The sequence below is a fragment of the Styela clava genome, chromosome 1, assembly GCF_964204865.1.
Source record: "Styela clava chromosome 1, kaStyClav1.hap1.2, whole genome shotgun sequence".
Classification (NCBI taxonomy): domain Eukaryota; kingdom Metazoa; phylum Chordata; class Ascidiacea; order Stolidobranchia; family Styelidae; genus Styela; species Styela clava.
This window is the reverse complement of record NC_135250.1, coordinates 745,898-769,549: the sequence shown is the minus strand read 5'-3', so window position 1 is coordinate 769,549 and position 23,652 is coordinate 745,898. Positions and strand designations below refer to the sequence as shown.

Sequence of the window (23,652 nt, the reverse complement as noted above, 5' to 3'; positions counted from 1 at the left end):
GAAACATCTAGATGTAGGTTCATAACAAGTAGATAGATAGATAAAGGCAATAGCTGGATAAGAAAAAAAATCCACAAAAAACGATTGGCGCATCGTGATAAGTTAGCGGTTCCCGGTATTTCTCGTTAAATTCATCCCTTCTGGATCTTTTTATTCCCTCCTAACCATGCATTATTATTCCCCGATTGGGATACAATGCTAAGCTTTTAAAAAACACGCTTGCCATAGCGCCTTCTGAGGATGGTTTACGACTTCCTCTGTATATCGAGTCCATGCATCGGAAACGAGTAACTATTTTATGTACCAGAAATAAATTGGTGAGGTGGCCGTACATTTGAACCCATGTGTATCTCCGCGGGTTCAATCTATATACGGGTGCTAAAACCCATGGGTTAGGGCTAGTATGGGTTCAAATGTATGTATAGGTGTATTACCGGCTTTGCTTTGTCGGGGGTAAGTATGAAAATCACCCCCACGGCCCCACCCTCTAATGTACACAATGAAGATATCATGAAGAAATATGATTTTATTCTGAAGTTATATTATAGGAAGAGTTATGAAAACAGTAACTTATTAAAGACCATCAAAAATACATGCAAAGTATATTATGATGAAAAAATAAGAAAGACAATTATCGAATGTATGGATACTGACGTCAGGAATCCGCAGGGTAACCTTAGCTGTCTAGAAGAGAAGCGAGATAGATGTATGGATATGACCGAGTGTCATACAAAGGTGTGCCTGTGAAGTAAAAAAATATTTGGGTGGAATATCAGCCTGATTAAATTATCATTGCAGAGTATTCAAATTTTTGAAATAGATTGGTCCAGTTGCTAAAAAAATGCTGCTCCTCGTAACAAAAACAATCTTAAAGAAATCGCAAAATGATCCATGGGAACACTTCTGTCAAAAAACATTGTTAATGCAAAAGCTTGTCAAGCTATACCACACCATTGGTATTTTCATATTTAACATGGGGATAAGAGAAAGGAATATAAGAGCCACAACAGTTACACAAAGTTATTTTTTTTTTGTGAATAAGGAATATTGCATAAGAATTCATAAAAATATTCAAATCAACACAAAATTAATTACTATATGCAGTATATAAGGTTGATTTAGAGTACCTAGCACATATTGACCTACGATAACAGAACCAAAGAAAGTGTATCAAAATCTTATGGTTGGCGATGGTTTTTTTTGTTGTTACTAAATGGTAATTTTTATTTCAAGTGGAATTGCCTATCTTTGCGAATTTTTTTTCAATATTTTTTTCTTTGCATATGAAAGTACACGGGCCACCGAATTTTTTGTGCAACAGAAGTGGGCGACGATAAAAAGAAGGTTGTGAACCACTGTCCTAACCTAACCAGAGATGAACAACATTAAAGAAAATCGATCAAAAAATAAGTCATGTAGCAATAACATGAAAGTACAAAGTTGGAAATTAACCAGCCAGCATAACGTTCCATATGAATGCACATCGTCAGTAACATGTAAATGTACTATATTCCTAACTCACCGACATTATTTCGTAACAGAAGTATCACAAATAGAAACTAACGGTAAATAGAAAAAATATTCCTGACTATAAAATATATAACGACTTAGAAGGTAAAATCATTTATATTTTTTTATTTGAAAAATTCAAAAGGTGGAATATCATGTAACAGCTGTTAAGTACAACAGCAGGAAAATTTTTAAAATTGGGGGGTTCTGAATGTTTAATCGTAACAGCCAACGCATTCAGTTGGAGGCCGGAAAACGTGGATTTTCAGGAGTTTTGAGGGTCTAAAAAGCATTTTGATTTTTTTTTTTCACATTTCAAAAGGGGTGGGGGGGGGGGGGGTTCATTCTCTATCGCACTGTACAACAGCTATGCATACTTTTGTATCTTTTTATACTAAAAAAAGCCCAAATAAATTGGTACTCATCACTAAACGCTAATAGATGTAGAGCCACTATGATGCAATGAAGAATGATAATCTTAAGGCCATTCCCCAAACCATTCTTAAGGACAACATGACATCTCGCTTTAAATTGAATATTTTTCTTCACTGTAAAGCTGATAGTTACAAAATAATACAAATAAAAATATTTACCATTACGGCATACAAACTAAACAATGAAGGGGGTCAACAATAAGGGGATTCCCCCACACTAACAAAGGACAAACAAGTCAAATTTTGCATATTAACATCAAGATTTGCTTTTATATTACTCATTTCAAATTTCACAAAATATTTTTCCTGAACATTTTTGTTTCAAAGTTTACATCCATTTGTGTAAAATAACACTTGCCACTTACAGAGTGTTTTCTCTTTGTTGTGCCTAAATTGTTTGAACCTAATAGGATTTTGAATTAACCAAATAATATGCTGCTCTATGCTATACACAGGGAAACTTCACAGTATATGAGTATTGGACAAAACATGGCTGCAATATGTATTGTAGGGAAAAATAGGCAAGTTTTTATTTAGGGCTATAGATGAAGGGTTCAGACGGAAATTTCGAATCGCCGCCATCTTGTTTTTTGTCTGCCTACAGGTAGAGATGAATCCTTCATTTTTTTATTGATATCAAATTTCCCAAATGAAATTCTAAGATATGACTTTTTTCAGTTTTCAGTTATAGATGAAACATGTTTCTTACTGTGTCTGAACACTCAGCGAACTGTCTGAGTGATAAATTATGTGTTTTCCTAATTCATGTATCTGGAGGACCGATTACATTAAATCAGTCAATACAACTACATATATCCCAAGTATTAAAGATTCGATTTGAAAAAAATTAACAATTCGATTCTGAAATCATCAGGTATTCGAAAATGCCCAAACCTGGTTACAATATAAAGAAAAACTATAGTAGAAAGAATAGGAATGGAGTCTTGTGATATAATACTGTAAGTATCGGGAAGAGTACCAAAGCAGATAGTACATGTCAGAATAGGGAGTACAAAAATAAGAACAAAATTAATAAAGTTTGATGTATTACTGTCGTATCTCATAGCTGTTTATTAGTTTATGCTTAAGACTGAACCTATTGATTAAGGCAGTTGTTTCCAAAGTTATCTGGCCTGGGAGCCAAAATTCGAAACGAAGGATATTCGTGGGCCTGGGAGCCAAAATTAGAAACGGAAAGATATTCACCGGGCAAGGCGCCGATACAATTCTGTATAATTAAGATACAGAACCGAATATACACAAACTGTGATAATAACATAACTCATGAAGTGATAAATATTTTTTCACTTAAATTCGGCGAGACATATTGAATTGTCGCACAGACCGTAATTAGTTGACAAGAACCACTGTTTTAGGGTTTATGAGTACTTAAAAGGAAGAAAGGCTTAAAATGCCCATAACTTCTTTTTAACGCTGATAGGAGCGAAAGAGAGGAGAATCAATAACATGGCTCAATCATATGTCAAACCACTTCTTCGTATTAGGTTACCGGTCCTGGTGGGGCATGGGAGGAGGTTCATGTTTATTAGAAAGAGAGGAAAAAATATAAAACGGTTTAATCATACGCTGAACCACGGCCTCTCATTTGGTTAACAGTCCATGTCGGGTATGGGAATTGTAAACCAGTGAATTGTTCCATATGCATGGACTTAGGATTTAGAATATAGAGGTTAGGGTTTCCATATTTATTTTAGAGAGAGAAAATATGACTTAATCATATTCTGAACCACAGCCTCTCGTTTGGGTACCAGTCATGTCGGGTATGGGAATTGTTAGACAGTAACATGTTTCAGATGCATTAGTTCTAGGAAGCTGGGATTTGCATATTCATTTCGGATAGAAGGAAAGTTGATAACCCAACTTAATATTATAGCAAATCACAGCGTTTCGTTCCATACCCAGCCCTTGTTGGGTATATGCTTAGTCAGTCAGTTATTCGTTTCAGATGTATGGGGTTTAGGAAATCATACTATATCACCTTGGATTAAAAAAACTTTGAAAAAAATTTAAAGTACGTTGTCTGTCCTTTCTTTTTTACAAAAACTAAAATTTCTTTCTCCAGGGTACGTAACCATAGCAACACAGATGAAAAACGCGACTGCGTGGCAAATGGAAGCGACAAGTAACATTATTTTGACTCCCCCATATGATGTAATAATAGGTCCACTTATTGCAGCATAAATGAGATTTCCAGCGTACATCTGGCAAGCAAGGATTGCACAATCAGTTCCATATCCTCGCTTCGTGGCACCAGGGCTCTTCATTACATACTGAAAAAATAGAGTAGTGCATTATTGCAACTGTATTGCTCAGGAACTTGTCTCTCAACCTGGGCTCACAGTCCCTCTAAGAAGGCAATAGATTGGTTCTCCAGGGTCACATGCAAAGGCAATCACTAAATTCCATTTGAGATTACTTCAATTGATTATTTAAATTTGCTTTAATTATAATTAAAAGAAAGTAAATTGACAGTAGCATTTCATCTTATGCTTGTTGGCTTTTTATTAGCAATTGTTGCGCAAAGAATTAATGATTGAAACACGTTAAAAGCAGAAATAGTTATTTTTATAGAAGAGCAAAGAGCTCGCAAGTAAATTGAACAACAATTTTCCACTCACATCTTTTTCCTGGTGGTATTTTCCGACTAGAATATACGGAATTGTTAGAGAAGTACTGACAGTAATTCCGATTGTCCAACTCAGCATTAAGATGACATATTTGTTTGGGAACATGTACATAACAGCTGTAGATAATGCAGTGAGGAGTTGGCCACCAGCGTACACGACTCTGAGAGAAACTCTCGTCAGTATATCAAAGTATTCAAGAGTAACTAAAACAATAAAAACAGAGTTAGTTGAAGTCTTGGTACTCCTGAAGTATGCGTACCAAGGTGGCGGACACCGGAACGTAATATGTGTACCAGGTTAGAGCTAGGCCATAATTTTATTCTAATTTTCCCTATTTTGGTTCTATTATGAGTTTGGAGACTAGGCAAGTGATTCCTGTACTATTTGTACCTGAAATTATGGCCTAACCCTAACCTGGTACAGATATTACGCTTCGGTGTCCGCCATCTTGATGCGCATAGTTCAGGAGCGCCAAAGTTTTCACAAGGTGTTCCCACCTTTACTCTAAACAAGGCTCTGTATCAGCTACATAGCTCTCAGTTTAGACCTTTTATTATTCCAGAATTTGTTGTGGTTTTGTTATTGACTGCTTGCAACGCTTCAAAATTATGTATGAAATACAAAACGCTTCATATTTTCGATTTTTGTTTTAAGAAGTTTATTTAGCATCTCATACGATAAGATTACAATACTAAAATGTTCACCTTGATGCGGACTGATTAAAAAAAATGCAAATGCTTGTTAGGAAATGTTTGTTTAGAATTTTGTGTGGTATTTTTTGTTTACAAAGATGAGGTTTTTACCATTCATACAAAAAAAGCTCCGATAAAACAGTCATTTATACATAAAGATTTATTTTCTCTGAAATAACAGGCATCTTTACAAATACCCAATTTTTTACTCCTAGAAGAGGTGTTTGATATAGGAGTTCAATGCCTGATTCTTGTGATGTGATGTCAACATGGTTATGAATATATATATCAGAAGTCTTAGTTTACACAGATTAATTTCAATATCTTGTTATTTCTACAATTACTATTTCTGAAATAACCAGCCTTTTTACAATTACCCAATTAACTGTACTCTGGAAGCGATGATGGGTATGAAAGTTTGATCCAAGATTTAACCTGTCATGTCAACATAGTCAACCAAACACTCAAACCACTAGTCTTACCTGAGAAAATCATCATGGACACTGCATAGACTGTCAAGCCCCAACAACCCATATGAACTCCATCATTGTATAGTTTCAGTTCGGTTGAGTTCAAAGGTGCCTGGGAAGAAAGAAAATTTTAAACAAATAATATTAACTCATTCATAAGTCTCTTTACACTTTTACTCTAAGCTAGGCTCTGCACCAGCAGTACACAATCTGTAATAATTTGGGAAAGAATGAAAAGTTTCTGGTTTTTGCCCGAATGTTGACTAAAATACCTTCAGTCCAAACAAGGGACGGTGTAAATGGTTAAGGATAGATATATAAGGAGCTACTTGAGCTCACTGATACAGAGCTATTACTTTTAAGACTAGAATTCGGTTGGAAACCGAAGACTTATCGATCGAAGGTTAGGGGATCCCCCAAAACAGTGGTCTTACTCCATAGTGACACCGTGTGTCCCATCACTAATTAATTAATAACTCGCTAATTATACGACATAATCCATCCAAAATCAATAGGCTTCTGATCCGAGCTAAGATGAATGCACATGCAAAATTTGGAGCAGATTGAACCTCGCTTTTGTGAGATATCGCGTGCATCTAACACACAGACAATCAGACAGACAAATACCTATCAACAAACTTACCGATCAAGATCGATAAGTAACAACTGGAATCTTTCTGGCATTCGCTACTCAATGTATTACACACAAAGTTGGGTAGTGAGAATGGATTTTAGACAAGAGATCACTGTGATTCAGCATTGGCTTCTCAATTTATAACACCCAGAAAAAAATGGTGCGGTGTTGAATCCAAAATCTATAACTCCAACCTCGATCCCATTGTGCCCACAAAGTTGCAGTGAAAAACTGTTGATTGAAGAAAATACCCAATACTGACAAATATTACAAATCTTCAAATGCAAGTCATCACTCACCACTGGATCTCCTTTATAGACAACACTTCCAAATATATTGGTGTACCAGAGCAATAGAACTTCGATTCCTATGAAACTGGAAAGCAATGAAAAGCAGAGGTATCGCAACTTCATTGGCATTGTGAGAATGGAAAGCCATAACTTCCTAAAAGACACTGGTTTGGCTTCACCTAAAAAAATTGTCAGAAGGTTGAAAAATTATTAAAGGAGAGCGACCTTTATGAATTATCTACACAAGAATTGCATTGGACAGGATTGAATTAGTTTTAGTTATTTGTTTTTCGGAAGCATGGTGGAGGAAGCCGTGACCGACCAGCAGTTATGTGAACCATCCTATGACAGCGAGGAGTCCAGCAATCCTCTCGCACATAACTATCCCCGCATGGGATTCAAACCTGCGAACACACGCAGGGAAATCATACATGTAGTGGTGAACGTATTCCTAACGCTAAGAACCTAAGCCTATTGACTACTCAATTTATTACACCTTGGGTAGAGCTAAGAAATTAGGGTCGGGCTTGAAACGTCAATCATTACGTTCGGAATAGGGAGTACAAAATAGGGAGTACTTCTCTATCGCCTCTGACTTTCAAGTCCAGTTTATTAGTTGGGCTCGGGTCAGGTTTAATACCTACAGTCCCGGGTCAGGCCGGGCTAAAATTTTTGGACCCGATCTTACCTTTGACACTGGGTGATATGTGAGGTCATGAGAGATGTGCAATCTATGATGCATTTCAAGTTTGACATTGAGATTACAAAATGTTTTGACAAAAAGTGCAATTTAAACACAGGCTATCACACAAGACTTCTTACGCAAAGTAGTCAATGGATTCACAGGTGCGAGAAAAACTTGTCAAAGCATGAGTTATAAATAACAAATGCGCTCACCATCGTCTGCAGTAACCTCATCAACTTTCTTTTTCCTTTTCTCTCTATTTCGTAATCTCTCTCCTTTCTTTGAGGTCAATAGATCATCATTATCTTTAGAATCAAAATTTAATCTCCGTACTGCGCCATCATTATTGCAAGAGTCATTATTATTTTCTTTAAAAGGGAAATCCCCCTCCTTTTTGAAACAAGAGTTCTCAATTGCGTCAACGATGTATAATTTCCCATTTTGTTCATTATTACTGTTTTTAATTAAATTTTTTTCAGGCATGGACTCCTCCCCGGTTAAATTAAAATAATTTTTTGGGTCCACTTCACTCCCTGGGTTATTAATGTCTGTGTTACTTGAAAATGCATATATTTTGTTTTTTAATATTTCTAGAAATGTTGCGGGGTGACGATCGTTGCCTGATGATAGATTAGGCATGGAACTTCCATACTGGTCTTCATCTGTAAAAATATAAACAAAAAAATGGTTAGTGGAGGTAGCGCAAGACTAACTCCCATTCCTTCCTCAATGCCCTTGCGCTAGTGGATGCGTACAATGCAAGGATGCTGTAGCAGGAATAAAAATACCATTCTATGCAATTCAAGAGTCCACACTAACAGACTCTTGAATTGTATAACAAAAAATTGTGATGTTAATTTTCATTGATTATTGTATGAAGTAGTGGTGTCCATACTGGGGGGTAATTACCCCCAAAGAGGTAATTTGGTAATTTAATAAGATAATTATGATGTTAACTGTTTACCAATTTCTTTTGTAATCCCTGTACATTTGACAAGTCTGCAAAAAAGCTGAACATGCAATGCTCGCATCAATGAGCCTAGTCGTCTAATCACATGATTCGTAGGGTCGTAATAACAATAGAAGAATCGGATCATAAGATGCAATATGCGCTAGTATCACCACCATTTTTGGTCAAAGAAAAAGTGACATCGATATGACCAGTAGTTTTATGGAAGGGGTAATTGAGCTTTTGGTAATTCGCTTTCTCAAACTCGTGGCCCAGCTAAGCTTTTATTGTGGAAAACCTGAGAGCCCCAGACCCACCGAGACTCTACCTCCAGTGGCCCCTAGTTAAATTGAGTTTGAGACCCCCGTTTTAAGGGTAACAATATTAAAAATGGTATAGATTAATCCTAATGTTCTTTGGCACATTTATGGTCATTATCATTCACTTAGAGATATAATGCTTTCAAGAGATTCTAACCAATATGAGATTTTCCCAAAAATGACGAGTCATTCTCATCAGACGATGAGTCATCTTCTGTTGCTAGAGAAGTAGTAGTTGCCGTTGACAACGAGGCAGGATCATTTAATCCTTCTGGGCAAGACATTGTTAAAAATACACTTTTGCATAGCGACACTCGAGGCAGCAACGTGATACTTCGGACGGCTGGAGACATGAAAGCTGTACCTGTGAAAATTAAAATCTGTGATTATTCTTTTTTAACTTGTTAATCAAAGCAGGATTGCAAACAAACTCTGATGTACAAAGAGCTATAAACCTGACATGAGCAAACTACGGCCCACGGGCCAAATCTGGCCTGTTAGATGATTCAATCTGGCCCGTCTTACTAAGACCAAATTTTGATGTTTTAGCCAAAAATAGCTTAAGGAATTTGTTGAAATTGCTATTAAATTTACTTTTGCCATGAATGAGGCGTAGTTTCCCCCATTTGCTTTTGTAACACTGTAAATATTGTTCATAAAATGTAACTTATACGTCACACTTACATGGCCCGCCAGTATAGATGGGCAAAATTTTTCACCCCTGGTCCAGTAACCTGCAAGAGTTTACTACGGTCCTGAGACTGATAAAAAAAAATGCAAGTGTCCACTAATGCACAGAGAGCTATATATTTGTAATGCACGTTTACTCAAAACAAAGTCCTAACTGAAATAGCGAAGAGGACTGATAAAAGGGCGCTTCAGAAGTAATTGTACCAAGATGACGCACAACCTGAACCCTAAGCTGGTACACATACTATGTTCAGGTTGTGCGCCATCTTGGTACACATACTTCGGGAGCACCGATAAAAGAGTAGCTAGAAACCACTGAAGAAACATATCTTGGAGAGCAATATCTTGAGTTTGCTCGAGGAAACATCTTAAACCACTAACTACAGTAGCAAGGAGACTAATAAATAAGTTCCAAATGAATACTTACACTCTATAACAGGGCTACTCAACTGCCAGTCCAAACGGACCTTTCGAGTATTTTATTCGGACCGCAACTAATTCTTTATTTTGGATCATTAGCCCCACTTTTGAAGTTCCATATTATAAAATGTCTTTTATTGTTTTGAATAGATATGAAAAGAACATTAACACCATAATACACAATCTTGATTGACTAATAATCATTAGCCGGTCGTGGAAGTGCGCGTTTACGGATGCCGAAATATAATTTCTTAAAACACCGGACGCAAATATTTTTGAAGTTTTGTATGAGGATTTTCGGCAAAAATAGTTGAGTAGCCCTGATCTATAACAGGGATTCTCAACCTTTTTCCTGTCAAGTACCCTCAGAGTCACGAAACAATCATCTCGAACCCCCAGTAATCAGACACCAAACAAAGTTGTAATATATTGACTAACAATTTATAAATTTTACTGTAAAGAATATTTGTGTTGATGTTATTGCCCAGTTCCATAAAATATTTTAATATTAATTAATAGTTGATTAATTACTCGATGAATCATAATTACTTGAAAATATTACCCACCAATAATTTTTTCCTCTCGGCCTGCAATTTCCGATTCCTCATTCTCCAGAACTTCATTTTCACAAAACGTACCGTCAACATTAGAAAACAAAACTTTTGGTACACTGACTTCCTTGTTGAGGTCAGGGGTCACAGTATCTTCTTCCTCAAGCAGGGGTGACCGGCTTCTATCATCAACACTTCTACCGTGCTTCTGAAACTCAAGAAATAACAAGAGGTTTATAATTCATAAAAAGCAATTTCTGTGCATTTACATATCATCAAAATGCGCATTTGTGCGTTTACACTAAATGCTTGGTTCATGCGTAAGATTGCAAGCCATTATTGGGGAACACCCAGCAGTGTGGTGGGGTTTTGTTTGAGTGAGTATTATAGCTTTATATTTTCCTAAGTGGGGGCGGTAAATCCTATTGCATTAATATGTATGTCATTGTTGCTGGTTTTGTGGTTGCACAGCCTAACCTAAGGGGTTAGACCGGTGCCTTTAAGTACATGGGCATAGCGGGTTACCAATATCTGGTTTGAACCATACATCCACCAGGGTGCAATACATTGTGTGGCAACGCAGAACCAGTAATATTTCGGTCATTCCAAAAACAATAGACATATCGGGTTTATTTTAGAGCGTAGTTCAGAGTGAAATTGTCTCATAAACACAAATATAACTGTTATACAATTAATTTATGAATGTCCAGCTAGCTGTGAAAAGGATGGCACCCAACTGTCAGCCATATAGCATTGCCGAATTGGGCATGTCTGATATTAATATTCTGACCGCACCAAGCTAACAAAATTATAAAACTCACCGTTCCCAATTCTTTTAAATTCGTTACTGCAACATATGGTTCGGACAGTGACTTAAGAGCACCATTAGTGATGACCTTTGAATTCTCTTTATGCTTCACTGAACTTGATCTGCCAACAGTGTGTCTCTTTTCCCATTGAACCTCCTAAAAATGAAAAAAAAAATTAATTTTAAAAATCTTTTCCAAAATCTAAAACCTGTTCAAAACTTTTACTTCCCAGGTGAAACTAATTTTATTGAGCACAAGTTGGCATGGCCTATTTTATAGACATAGTACTATTTTCCATATTTAATCCTGGACGAAAAAGACGCCTTCATGAAGGCCGAATTATATGATATACAACGGTCTCTCGTCCAGTTACCAGTCCATGTTGTGTATGAGAATAGCTAAATGCACAAAAGTTCATCTCAGAACAAAGTTATGGACAATCACTGTATGTCTGCTGAAACGAGCTGCTGAAACGAAATAAAACTCACTCACCTTTATACTCAGCATCGTCATGGCAGCAGTTGTGATGTAAACAATGATGGCAAAAATATAAACGACTTTGATTTGAAATCCGATCACATAATATTCAAATATATCTTCCCACTTGATTCCGTCCACAATAAAACCCAGAGCCCCACCAAGACCTGGAATTGAACCAAATGAAATTTTATTGATGTTGAAGACCAAAATCGAATATTTACTATAATTACCTAATATTTTTGAGTGCTCGATATAAAATATTCTAATTTACGGAATATATTCTAAACATGGAATACATATTGGCAAACCAAATATTGCCTGAAATTTTTTTTTGAAAATGAAGTATCATAAATCCTAACTTGGGTCTTGTCAACAGAAATTCATATATAGCATAACAAAAAGTAATGTTTGACCCGATGACATCGACAAATGAGCAAGCAATGCAAAAGTCATTTCGTGTATAAAAATCCCACAACCCCTCACCCATAAATAGCGTCTGGATCGTAAAAGCTCTTTGCTGGTCCGCTGGTGAGCAAACATCGAGAGTGAACGCTCGCAGCGGAGTCTCGAGTTGATCAAGACAGAAATCCATGACTTGGGTCCCGAGAACTCCAATAACGATACCCAGTGTTCGCTGGTCGGGTGGATGATCAGTGATCGCCATCGCTGTTAAATAAAATTTAGTTTTTTTGAGCATTTGAACATTTTCAGTCTGAGCAAGGCTCTGTATGGAAAGACACTAAGACTGAATGCCCCGCCATAAATTGGCATAATTTCAGTAAATCTTGGGATTTCAGTGGCCGCCCATTAATTTTTTTCAGGTTTTTTTGGGTGTCGGGGAAGGGGCTTTTTTTTGTGTATTCTAAATGGTCTCATTACAAGGAATGTTATATTACGATTGTGACATCACTTCTGAATGAATGTGTCATCTTAATTGGATGTGGTTTCCTATGGTCTTACTTGGCTCAGCAATGATTCTCTTTTACCCCCATAATTCTATATAATTTCAGTAGCTCATGGATTTACAGTGTTCGGCTCCAAATATGCTCTTGAGTACTTTTAAGCAAGTGTAACTTTGCTTAAAAGAAGTTTTCTTTACTTCTGAATGAGTGAGCGTAACTTTTCTCAGAGATAAATTTTTTGGAGCTCCCGAAGTATGCGAACCAAGATGGCGGACATCGGAATGTAATATGTGTACTAGGTTAGGGTTAGGCCATAATTTTAGGTATAAATACTACGGGAGACTCTTGGCTAGTCTTCGAACTAATAATAGGACTAAAATAAGGAAAATTGGAAAAAAATTATCGCCTAACCCTAACCTGATACCCATGTTACGTTCCGATGTCTGCCATCTTGGTTCGCATACTTCGGGAGCACTAATTTTTTTGCTCTGGGTGAGTGCCTGTAACTTTGCTCAGAAAAATGAGTCTCATTTACTTCTGAGGGAGTGCCCGTAACTTAGATGATCAGAGATGAATCTCCTTCCCTTCTGAGTGAGTGCCCAAAACTTTGATCAGAGATGAATCTCCTTTATATCTGAGTGAGTGCACGTAACTTTGCTCAGAGCTAAGTCTCTTTTACCTCTGAGTGAGTGCATGTTATTTTGCTCAGATATGAATCATCCTTATTTTGTGTGCAGGTCACCATTTTGCGCAAATTTCATTGAAAAAGAAGATGAAAAACAACAACATCCACTCACCTAGATCTCTGCTAAATATCAGCAATGTGAGAGCGATAATCGTGCCCACCACAAACCCTAGGATAAACGGTCTCCTCCTTCCCCATTTCAAGGTGCATCTGTCACTCCAACTTCCCATGATTGGCCCGAGTAGAAGTCCGACTGTAGGACTACAGAACCAGATATAGCTGTAGACGCTCTCGGACATGCCTGGATGAAGAAAACAGGGTTAGAAATTAATAAAATTCATTCTGAATGAATAATGTACAATAGAAATCAAAGAAAATGGAATTGAATTAGAGCAAAGAAAACGTTGGACATTCTCAGACATGCCTAGATGAAGAATATAGAACCAAACAAGACATAGCTGTATATGTTTTTGGACGTTTCTTGAAGACAATACAGGGCCAAAAATGCATGAAAGTTTTGAGCAAATTTGAGCAAAAAAACAGATGGAGCCATAGACATACTTAGACATTCATGGATGTGAATGCAGGTAAACAAGTAGACACAGTTTTAGGAAATTAAACGAAAATATATTCATCTGTTAACTTTGAAATAGTCGGAAAGATGAATTTAATATTAAACTATTCTATGTTATTCTCAAATTCAAGAATTAATAATATCGAATTTATTTAATTCACAATAAATTTGAATACTCGATTCGCTGATTCTAAAACCTCTATATTTCGCTGAAGATATCTCTTTCTAAATTTTACTCTCAATATCCAGTTAACAATAGTATAGAATATAGATACATACCTAACTGCAGCATGATTGGTGTCACCAAAACGACTTCGATTGCGTACAAGAAATCTCGTCCACACATGAGGGCAGCATGGAGCCATAGTTGTCCCCATGGTCTGTGTTCTGGAATGTGTCTTATCTTTGTACCGCTTGAAGATTTGGTGCAGTGTTTCACAGTGGGTTCTGGAGAATAAATTTCATGATTTGGATGGGAATTCGATTTATTTATTCATGTTAATAATAAATAAGGGTTCACACCTCACACTCACTACCTCACCTAGGGAATAATAAATATGGCAGGGAATGGCGCCTGAAGAGATTCTCGGTGTTTCCGAAAAGCTGCTTATGAAGACAAGTTACGCATAGGATGCAGCTGGAAATGCTCTAGTTATAGTTATAAGGTTCAGGGCATGATGGCAAAGTAAATATATCATTGAGTCAGTCTATGTTGGTGTCACCCATAGGGTAGCAATCTTCAAACCCTGTGCCAACCGCAGGATGCAATAAATTTGATAGGTGAAGATAAGGGAGCCATGCATATTTGGCTGTGCGAAAAAATTTGAACGTGCCAAGTGGGTCGTGATGAAACAACTTTGAAAAACACTTGCATAGAAGAAATATCCTATATAATTAGTTTATCTTGTGTAACTAATAATAATCACGGTTCGTTTGCAGAATTGAATTTTCACCAATGTTATGTCATTTCTCATCAATAGTATTAGTAACACCACAGCATTATTGATCCAAAAGAACATTTTGAAAATCAATTATTTCCCTTCATAAGAAGGATTATCCTTCAACCTAAACCAACTAATCTCCCCTTACATAACCACAACAAAACCTTTCCTGTAGTGAGATAGATTATTATTATGTCGAAGCAAAATAATCTTCTCCTCCCAATCTAATCTCAGCTAATTAGCTGGTAGTGGATACTTACGCAGAGCCTTGTTCAGAGCAAATGACTATAAAAATGTATTGTGCTCCTGTTCGCCTACTTTACTTCAAGTTCTGTGAAGGGATGGAAGCCTATGGGCAGGGGGTATACTCACTTGGCTAACATAGACAGTCCTCTAACTCGTGATAGAACCAAAATAGGGAAAATCGGAATAAAAATATGGCCTAACCCTAACCTGGTACACACACTACAGAAGTACCCAAATGTTCTATATAAATGTAGCTTGGTATTCCATAAAGTAGTAAACTGTTTGTCATTATCTAGCAAAGAACACAACGGTAATATAACATCTCTTGTAACGGGACAACAATAAAAATGCCCCAAAAAAATTCCTCCTTGTTGGGAAACACTGCCATAACATATCCTTTCCTGTAGTAAGACCATCCAGGATACACAATAATAAAAAAAATCCTCTTCCTGACAACAAATATATATAATTCCTCCTCATTGGGAAACACTGCTATCACATAACCTATCCTGTAATGAGACCCATTCAGTATACAAACGGCTGTGAAGTTCAAAATTTGTCATGCTTTTATTGATATCGGAGCCATTTTTTGAGACGACTTTTGGGGATAATCAAGTCAAAATTTTTGACAGAAACTCAGAAAGCAAAAAGGTGACTGAAAATTTGCAACAGACACTTGAACAGAAGTACCTTTAGTGGCACCTTTAAAGTATACACATAAGCAGTTTGTTAGACAGGAAGCCAATCATGATAAAATGCATATTATCATGATAAAATGTGCCCAGGGCACCGTGAGAGAAACCTAGGGCTCCCTCAGCTATTCGTTCACTTATTATTACAATAATAAATATTTTTTAAATAGAATGCAGCAAATACATCAGAGTCATCAAATAAAGTAATTATGGTTAAGTAACAATCTGTTTTATTTTTTATTTTTATAAATTTATTGTGGGACTTCGTAAATAATAGTCAATCCTTTCACAGGTTCCATGAAACCAAAAGTTTGAGAATCTTCAGGGACTTATACAGAGATGAAAAAAAATTATGAAAATTCACTTTACCTTTTAACAAAGCGATCTCCTTTGATTTCTCTAGAGAAGAAGAATCGTCATCTTGTCCCTCACTTTCCATATTATGACAAAACTAAGATATTAAATTATCTTTCTGTGACAAATAATAGATAATAATAGGTTGTTTGTTAATATTTTCCAACACTTCACAAAATTTGTATAGGCCTACAGAATAAGAATTAAAATGGCTCAGATTTGAACAAGTTCCTTCAAAGTTATTAAGGCCAGATATATGACCCCATTTACTGTTGAATTGGCATACTCAATAGAGGCCTTCAATTCCATGATATTAGACAAAATGCATACGGCTGTGCCGTCTGTGTAACAATGACGCAAATTCTATAATAAAGACCCTTGCCCATTTAATGTCTCTCAAATCCTTACAATACTGCAAGTCTGCAATACATCAAAGTTTAATTTAAAATCCCCACACATTTGGATACCAATAACATTTAATAGCAGGATAATATTCAAATTTATTCAAAATTAAATAAATGCAATATTGCAATGCAATGTAAGTTTAACGCAAACACAAAATCATAAAATGTCAAGTCATTACATACGAACATCCTTCTGCAAGAATAATTGCTAAATATATCCACATTATCAGCACTCTAACATTTCTTTGTTTGAAAAACTCGAACGAAAAAATAATCAAAGTCCAGACGTCCAAAACCTGCTATTTTAGGCAATTTTCCAACAGCACTGGCACTTATGCAAAATAAATTGACCACTTCAGGCAATTTGGAAGGATGGTAATTTGTATCGTAGCCGTTAAATTATGATCTTTATCTTTTTATAACGTGGCCAAAAATAATGCCAAAAGCTCTTATATAAATTTGCTATTTTACATTTTCCATGACTTCAATGCAAAATAGTTCTATGTCTGCAGTCAACCTGTACAGACATTGGAAATGTTGACAAAACTTTATTTTTTTCTTTTTATCGTGCATGTGATACCACGAATAAGCATGGCGGCAAATACTCAGTATGGCCATCCCTGCATCAACTGTATTTTATTAAAAACATAAACACTACACGTCGAAAGCATCTCAATTGATTTTTGTGCAGCCGGATGATGTAGCATTTCGAGACTTTTGGAACTTTTTAAAACACGATATTAATTTTTTTATACACAACTGTTTTGATTTCTTTTATTAACATGGCCTAACCCAAGTAACGTCAGGATCTGTTCTTTATTTATCCAGCACGATAATCAGAATTGCTGCTTCTATATACTTTGCATTTTCCAAAAAATGTTTGCATATATCATGGCTTCAATGCAAAATAGTACTGTAATGTCTGTAATCAGTTTGTATAGACATTCGAAACCTCAGCTAAACAATACTGTTCACTTCTCACCAGTTGCGAATGTATTACCATGAGTAATGTCTGGTGGTATACACTCACTATGGCTTGGTGGTGTCTGTGGATCTGTAGTGCTATGTTGAAACAAGGATTAGTTTTAAGGGGATCCTTGTTTGTCTAGAAATGGTCAATTTTTAGTGATTTAATATATTCTCAAATATATTCTGAGGTAACATTTCGAAACCGTGTCATGTACTGCAGAGAAATTTCTGGTTCAGTTACTTTTTTTTGTCCCTAATCAGTAATGGCAAACCCTAATTCTGAACTACATATTTTATACTTTCCTAGTCCAAACTCAGCATACCTGCATGATACATCAACTGAATTTTATTCAAAACAAAAACAATGCATCTCAATTGACTTTTATGTAGTCGGGTAGTTGGATAATTCATCATTTCAAGAAATTTGTTGAATATTAAAATGGCATAGCCCAAATAATGTCAGAAATTTAAAGAAAATTCTCTTTTTAGGCAAAAGCTTGATATACTAACACTGAAATGAAGATTTACGTTCTATGTTTCATTGCTAAACTAGCATGATCTCAATGCTAAACGTGTCCAATTAGAGTATTTGATGTACATAATAACATTGACAAAACCATATCGTTTGCTTTTTAATGATTTATACAAGTATCATATTGAATAAACCGGGTTAAGGCTATCCCTACATTAACTAAACACAAATTAAATCAAAACGGCTCAATTGAATTTTGTGTATTTTGATGATGCGGCAATCCGAGACTTTCATACTATGATAACATAAATACTGTGAATTGTGTAATCATAACCTCATTTCCTGTGATTGATAATGCAGCCGTGTTTCAATGCAAAATGAAGAACAAAATATTCAAAGGAAGCAATTCATAAGAATTTGTGGCGTTTTGTGGTTGTTGGGCGCTCTGATCTAGTGGTTAAATATTAGACTCATCAAATACCCTCAGACCTCAATAACCAAAATTCTTGTGCCAGCAACTACTAGAAAGCCTATGTTAATAAATGAAGATGCGGCAACAGTTTCACCCAAATATTTGTATCTGGCCCTTCTTTATTAAAGCTTGCATTGGCTGATCTTTGATAACTTGTGATATGCTTAACTTGCGCTCTTGTCTTTGAATAGTTTGTAATGTGAGAATTGAAGTTTCCCTCCCTGAAATGGTATAGATCCACTATATGGAAGCCGCTGTTGTTAAACGATGCGTTAGACAATAAGTTGAGAAATACCATACCATTACCGAAAAAATCGTTTCCTTTTTGTCTCATCTGTGTTTAAAACTTGGCACAAAATGGTCAAATTTTTGCCAAATTAACATGGAAAGGAAATATCAGTGTCTAAATCGTGATATGATTGTCTATGAGCATCAACCATTAATGAGTTCACACATCACGTTGATGAGCATATTATGTTATATTGTTTTAATGTTATGAAAGTAAAATTTTTTTTTCAATGAGTCGTGATAAAATTAGAAAAAATGAGTCATGAGTTCACAAAGAATGGGAGCCTCTGGTTTAGATAATTTATTTGTAATCTTTCATGGTACAAAAAACAAGACATAAAAACAAGAAGAAAATTCGAATGAGACATAAACATACTACATGGCCAATCTTGCCGTGTGGAATAGCATAGGGGTGTGCAACCTTTAATACAGGAGTGTCAGATACAAGTAACTGGGATAAACTGCGGGCCGCACCTTTATTTAACATAGGATTTTTTAGTACGTACCAGATTGAAGTAAATTAAGGACTCGTTTTGCGGACCACACCATTCAAAATTGGCACTTCTTTGGAGACCACCCAATTTTTGCTTGTGGGCTGCATTTGGCCCGCAGCAGAAACACGATCAGATCCTGTCTAATCTTACTTACTCAAGATTGTAAAGAAGCTTAACAATGCATTGCAGTAGCAAGTAAACCATGTTGATAAGAAGCAAAGATTATAGTTTAACCAGCATTTTAAAAGTTTATACAATTATATGCATGAATAGGGTCCCCTGCATCTGAACAATTATCTAGAGCCAGGCCCTACAGCTTGGAACCCACGTTTCCACCCTTCGAGCCGACCTTGCTAGCTGTTACGGTCTGACTTGGCAATTAGAAATTTCAGAACTGACCCGTTGAAAATTCCTGGCTACAGCCCTGGTATAATTATTCAAAGGTTGAAAAACTAGATTAATACCAAAACACCAATATTACACGTGCATTTCACTAATACAAAGTAAATGAGAATATCGGTCAGAGACCGAAGACTTATCGATCGAAAGTTAGGGGTTCCCTCAAAACAGCGCTCTTACTCCATTGTGACACCTTGTGTCCCATCACTAATTAATTAATACCTCGCTAACTATACGACATAATTCATCCAAAATCAATAGGCTTCTGGTCCGACATATGATGAAAGCACATGCAAAATCTGGAGCAGATTCAATCTCGCTTTCGTGTGCATCTAACAGACAAACAGACAAATACCTATCAACATACTTACCGATCAAAATCGATAAGTAACAAGCCCATCTATTATTAAGAGACAGCAGACAATTATCGCACAGTCCAAAGTCCTCTGCCCTTGATTAAGGGAAACTGACACAGCTATATTTATAAGTGTTTATTCAGCAAACTAATTGCATAATATAATGTTATCCTAATTGAGATAAGTTGGATAGTCAACCCTGTATATACAAGAGATAAATTAAAATCAATTGAAAAATCATTTATATGAGCATTTGATATCAAATAGTCAGAAAATAAAATACAAAATAATATATTCCATTTCAAAAACATAAAAGACTATAACTGAAATACTGGTATATTTGAATTGTAACGGATACACACATGCTTAGACTTTAATAATGACGTAACAATTGTCGCTATCTAGAATTGCTGTATTTCCCGGCGAATAAGTCGCTTTTCTAGACCCAAGTTTTTGGCCTGATTTTTGGGGGGGGGGGTCGTCTTATTAGGCGAGTATGATAGTTTTCATTTTTGTGGTGTCGCCATTAGGTAATGTTCTTTTATGGTGGACGCAATCGCGAGTTGAACACAAGTAGATTAAAATTTAAAGACAGTTTGAATTCCCATAGTTATCATGGATTGAATATTACGCTATAAGAAAACCTCATTATAGGCTATTTTGACCCCGACTTATTGGCAGGTTATATGCAAAAACCCATTTTTTCAGGCTTGAAAACGCGCCTCGTCTTATTGACCGAGTAGACTTATTTGCCGGGAAATACGGTATTTCACATAAATTCGGCGGGACATATTAAACCGGCCCGCAAGTCACGATTTGGGAACCACTGCTCTAAATAAACAGACCAAACTTAATGGACAAAAACGAGAGATAAGCTGACCCTGCTCTGATGCTTTCTCTAACTGACTTTTGAGTTACTGAGCCAAGTTAAATAAGAAGGTCAGTTCGAAATCACCAATAAAAATGTGTAATTTACAGTTTTATGAGGTCATAAAGTAGAGAATGTACACCACAGTATTTGCTCATAAAAGGATTATTGCATTAGAAGTAGGCTAGGCTATAAATTGACAAATAATAACTTCGCTTTTGTGGAATTTGGACTGGAATGGAATAAAAATATAGTTCAAATTTAGTTTCGTTAATTACTAGAGGGAGTTGAATGGGCAACAGGATAATGGGTACCATTAAAGCTAAAAATATTTACTTCAAGGATGGCAGGGTTACGGTTGCCATGGTTATTGATGAAGTAATATGTAGTATATTGTTAAACTGAAATATGAATAAGAATAACAATCTCATTCCACAAAATAGCAAGTACATTTGCTTACCACTCTAATACTGTCTCGTTCAAATATCCTTGGCAATGGTTACAGACATATTCGAAGTAAGAAGTAAACAAGGCTCAACAGCTCAATACATAATATTCTACTATCTATCCTAGCACAACATCCATCCATTCCAAGCACAAAATCATAAGAGGATAGGTAGCTAGTCCTACAGACAGGGCCGATGCCAGGGGGCGAGGGATTTGAGGGTCGAAACCCCCTTTTTTAAATGTAAAAAAAACATTTTTCTATACTCTTGAAAACCTACGTTTCCAGCAGGGCCCCACTAGCTGATACGGTCTAACTTGGCAATTCAAGATTTCAAACCCCCCCTTGAAAATTCCTGCCTACAGACCCTAACTGATAGCACACATTTTTCATTCAATATATTGCCAAATACCCCACCAATGTGGTTAGTTTAATTTGTGTACAAAGCAAACAAGGCTATCAATTATGGTTTCGCAAGACTTCTGCATTTTTTTTCTGTTTGCTTTCCGTTTGGTGGATCTGTATGCGTATCATTCAAGGATGTTGTAGTAAGAATAAATATGATTCTGAGTGATTTCTGCATACTAACTAAATCCTGCACTGGTGGTAATGTATATGCATATAATGCAGGAATGATGAAGTGAAAATAAAAATGACTATTCTGCATGCTACAACAGTCATGTTGCAAACTAACACAAATGCATGAATGATCAAAATGGGCCGACATAAGTCAGACTACTTCAATTAGAATACACTTTTTCCTGTTGTCTGACCTCGCTTAGACAAACATTACAGAAATATATTTGTATTAGCGTGCAGCATCATTGGTAAAGCAAACAAACTTATCAAAAGCAAACACTTCAATCTTTGCTCTTTTAAAGAGGTTTTCAAGGACGCAAAATATTACACAATATGACATTACAAATATTACATAAGTACACATCACATTGCTAAACTGGCTAGTAAATTTCTTAAAACAAAGTGAAGCACACATATTAGCAGAGCTGGCTAAACCAAATAATCTGTTAATCTGCATACCGTACTCTCTGAAATACCGTAATATTTGAATATACATTACCAGCATTATTGAATATGTTCTAACTTCTGAACTTGCTGACTTGGGTCATGTTCAAGAAAAGTACAGCACAGTGTTTCTATTCCAAAAATAGCCACCACAGTCCTGCAGCCTGAAAGTAATATGCATAAAACTACCAGTGACCAGGGTACCGGTATTCAGTAATTGTTGAATTTGGGCATAATCACCACAGGCTAACAGTAAGAACATTCGGTACCGGTATACAGGTTTATCGCTAACTACAACCTGCCTACCGCAGGTAACTTACTAAATTAGCGCATGATTTCTTAATCAATCTAGAGCTATTTAAGGCCATGCACACAAAAGCTTTCCTATTACATTATTACCGGTGCCTCCCTTTTCTGTGTTTTCGGCACTCAAACACAAAATCGTAACCCAATAACGGTACCGTACCGTATTCGAAATGGACTGAACGAGATGCCGTGATGTACCATATGATTGAACCGTCTTATCGGCTTTCCTTTCCCCAGGATTACACTTGAAAAATATTACCCTATGCCCGGTATACTAAAACCAGAAAAGCGAGTACCGCTACAAAGCCTCGAGCGCCGGCCTTTGTTGTTGCCCAAAGTGACTACAAATAGTTTGGTTGTTGCGATTTGCGAATCAGCTGGGGATGCGCTTGACCGATTCTTGCAGAAATCGATTTAGGAGTGGCTGGAGTAAAAACTCCGGAAACGAACGCGGAAATCAATGAAATACTGTTTTTTATTGATTATGCAAACTCACTGAACCACGGATGATATTTTTACACCGATGTGTAGATTTTTTGCACCAGAGTCATAGTGCAGGATAATCCTTGGCGTCATTAACGTAGAAAGCAACTCAACGGTTGAGGCAAGCATCGAACTAAACTTTAGAAATACCGTAAATGCTCGTTTTAACGCCCGGTCCTGATTAAGGGCCCGTTTGAATAGCCGCCCGTGTGAACAGGACATAAAAATAAATAAGGGCCGGTGCTTGAATACCCGCCCGGTGTAAAAGTTTTTTTTTGCGGATTTGTACCTGCGGTGCGTAGAAAAGTCAAAATTTTCATTATTCTCGTTTAAATCATACTTGAGAAATGGAAATGACAATATACGGTATTAATTATTGTAATAGATAATGATTTATTTCCGATACAAGTACATAATACAATCAGCATGAGCAAATAACAATAAGCTTAAAAATGTATACGGAAGGGGACGTGCAAGACTTCCAAGATCAACAAGGTCGACCGACCCCTAAGGTAAGATTCTACCAAGACAGGACACTCTAAAGCAGGCATCATAATTACAATAGAAGAAATATAAATTTTTGAGTTTTAAGCCCGGTTAAGAGGCCCCAGAAATCAATTCCCCGAAAGTATTGGAATAGGAATAAGAATTACAGGAACAAGAACATCACATGATTACACAGATCATGTTTTTAATAG

The 23,652-nt window shown here is 36.3% G+C and overlaps 2 protein-coding genes across 2 annotated transcripts in view; both read right to left on the bottom strand.

The window, feature by feature from the left end:
• The window catches only part of LOC120345419 (calcium/calmodulin-dependent protein kinase kinase 1-like), a 310,354-nt gene that overhangs the window by 189,713 nt on the left and 96,989 nt on the right, over positions 1–23,652 (bottom strand). The gene's annotated exons all lie outside the window — the stretch shown is intronic.
• LOC120340683 (solute carrier family 45 member 4-like) lies at positions 507–16,093 on the bottom strand. Its single transcript, XM_039409023.2, has 13 exons — positions 15,991–16,093; positions 14,022–14,189; positions 13,281–13,469; positions 12,065–12,247; positions 11,594–11,745; positions 11,114–11,257; positions 10,308–10,500; positions 8,789–8,995; positions 7,575–8,024; positions 6,687–6,856; positions 5,766–5,865; positions 4,583–4,794; positions 507–4,234 (listed from the first exon to the last, which is right to left on the bottom strand). Exons 1-13 carry the CDS (start codon positions 16,058–16,060, stop codon positions 3,971–3,973), a joined length of 2,502 nt encoding a protein of 833 aa, XP_039264957.2. The 5' UTR covers positions 16,061–16,093; the 3' UTR covers positions 507–3,970.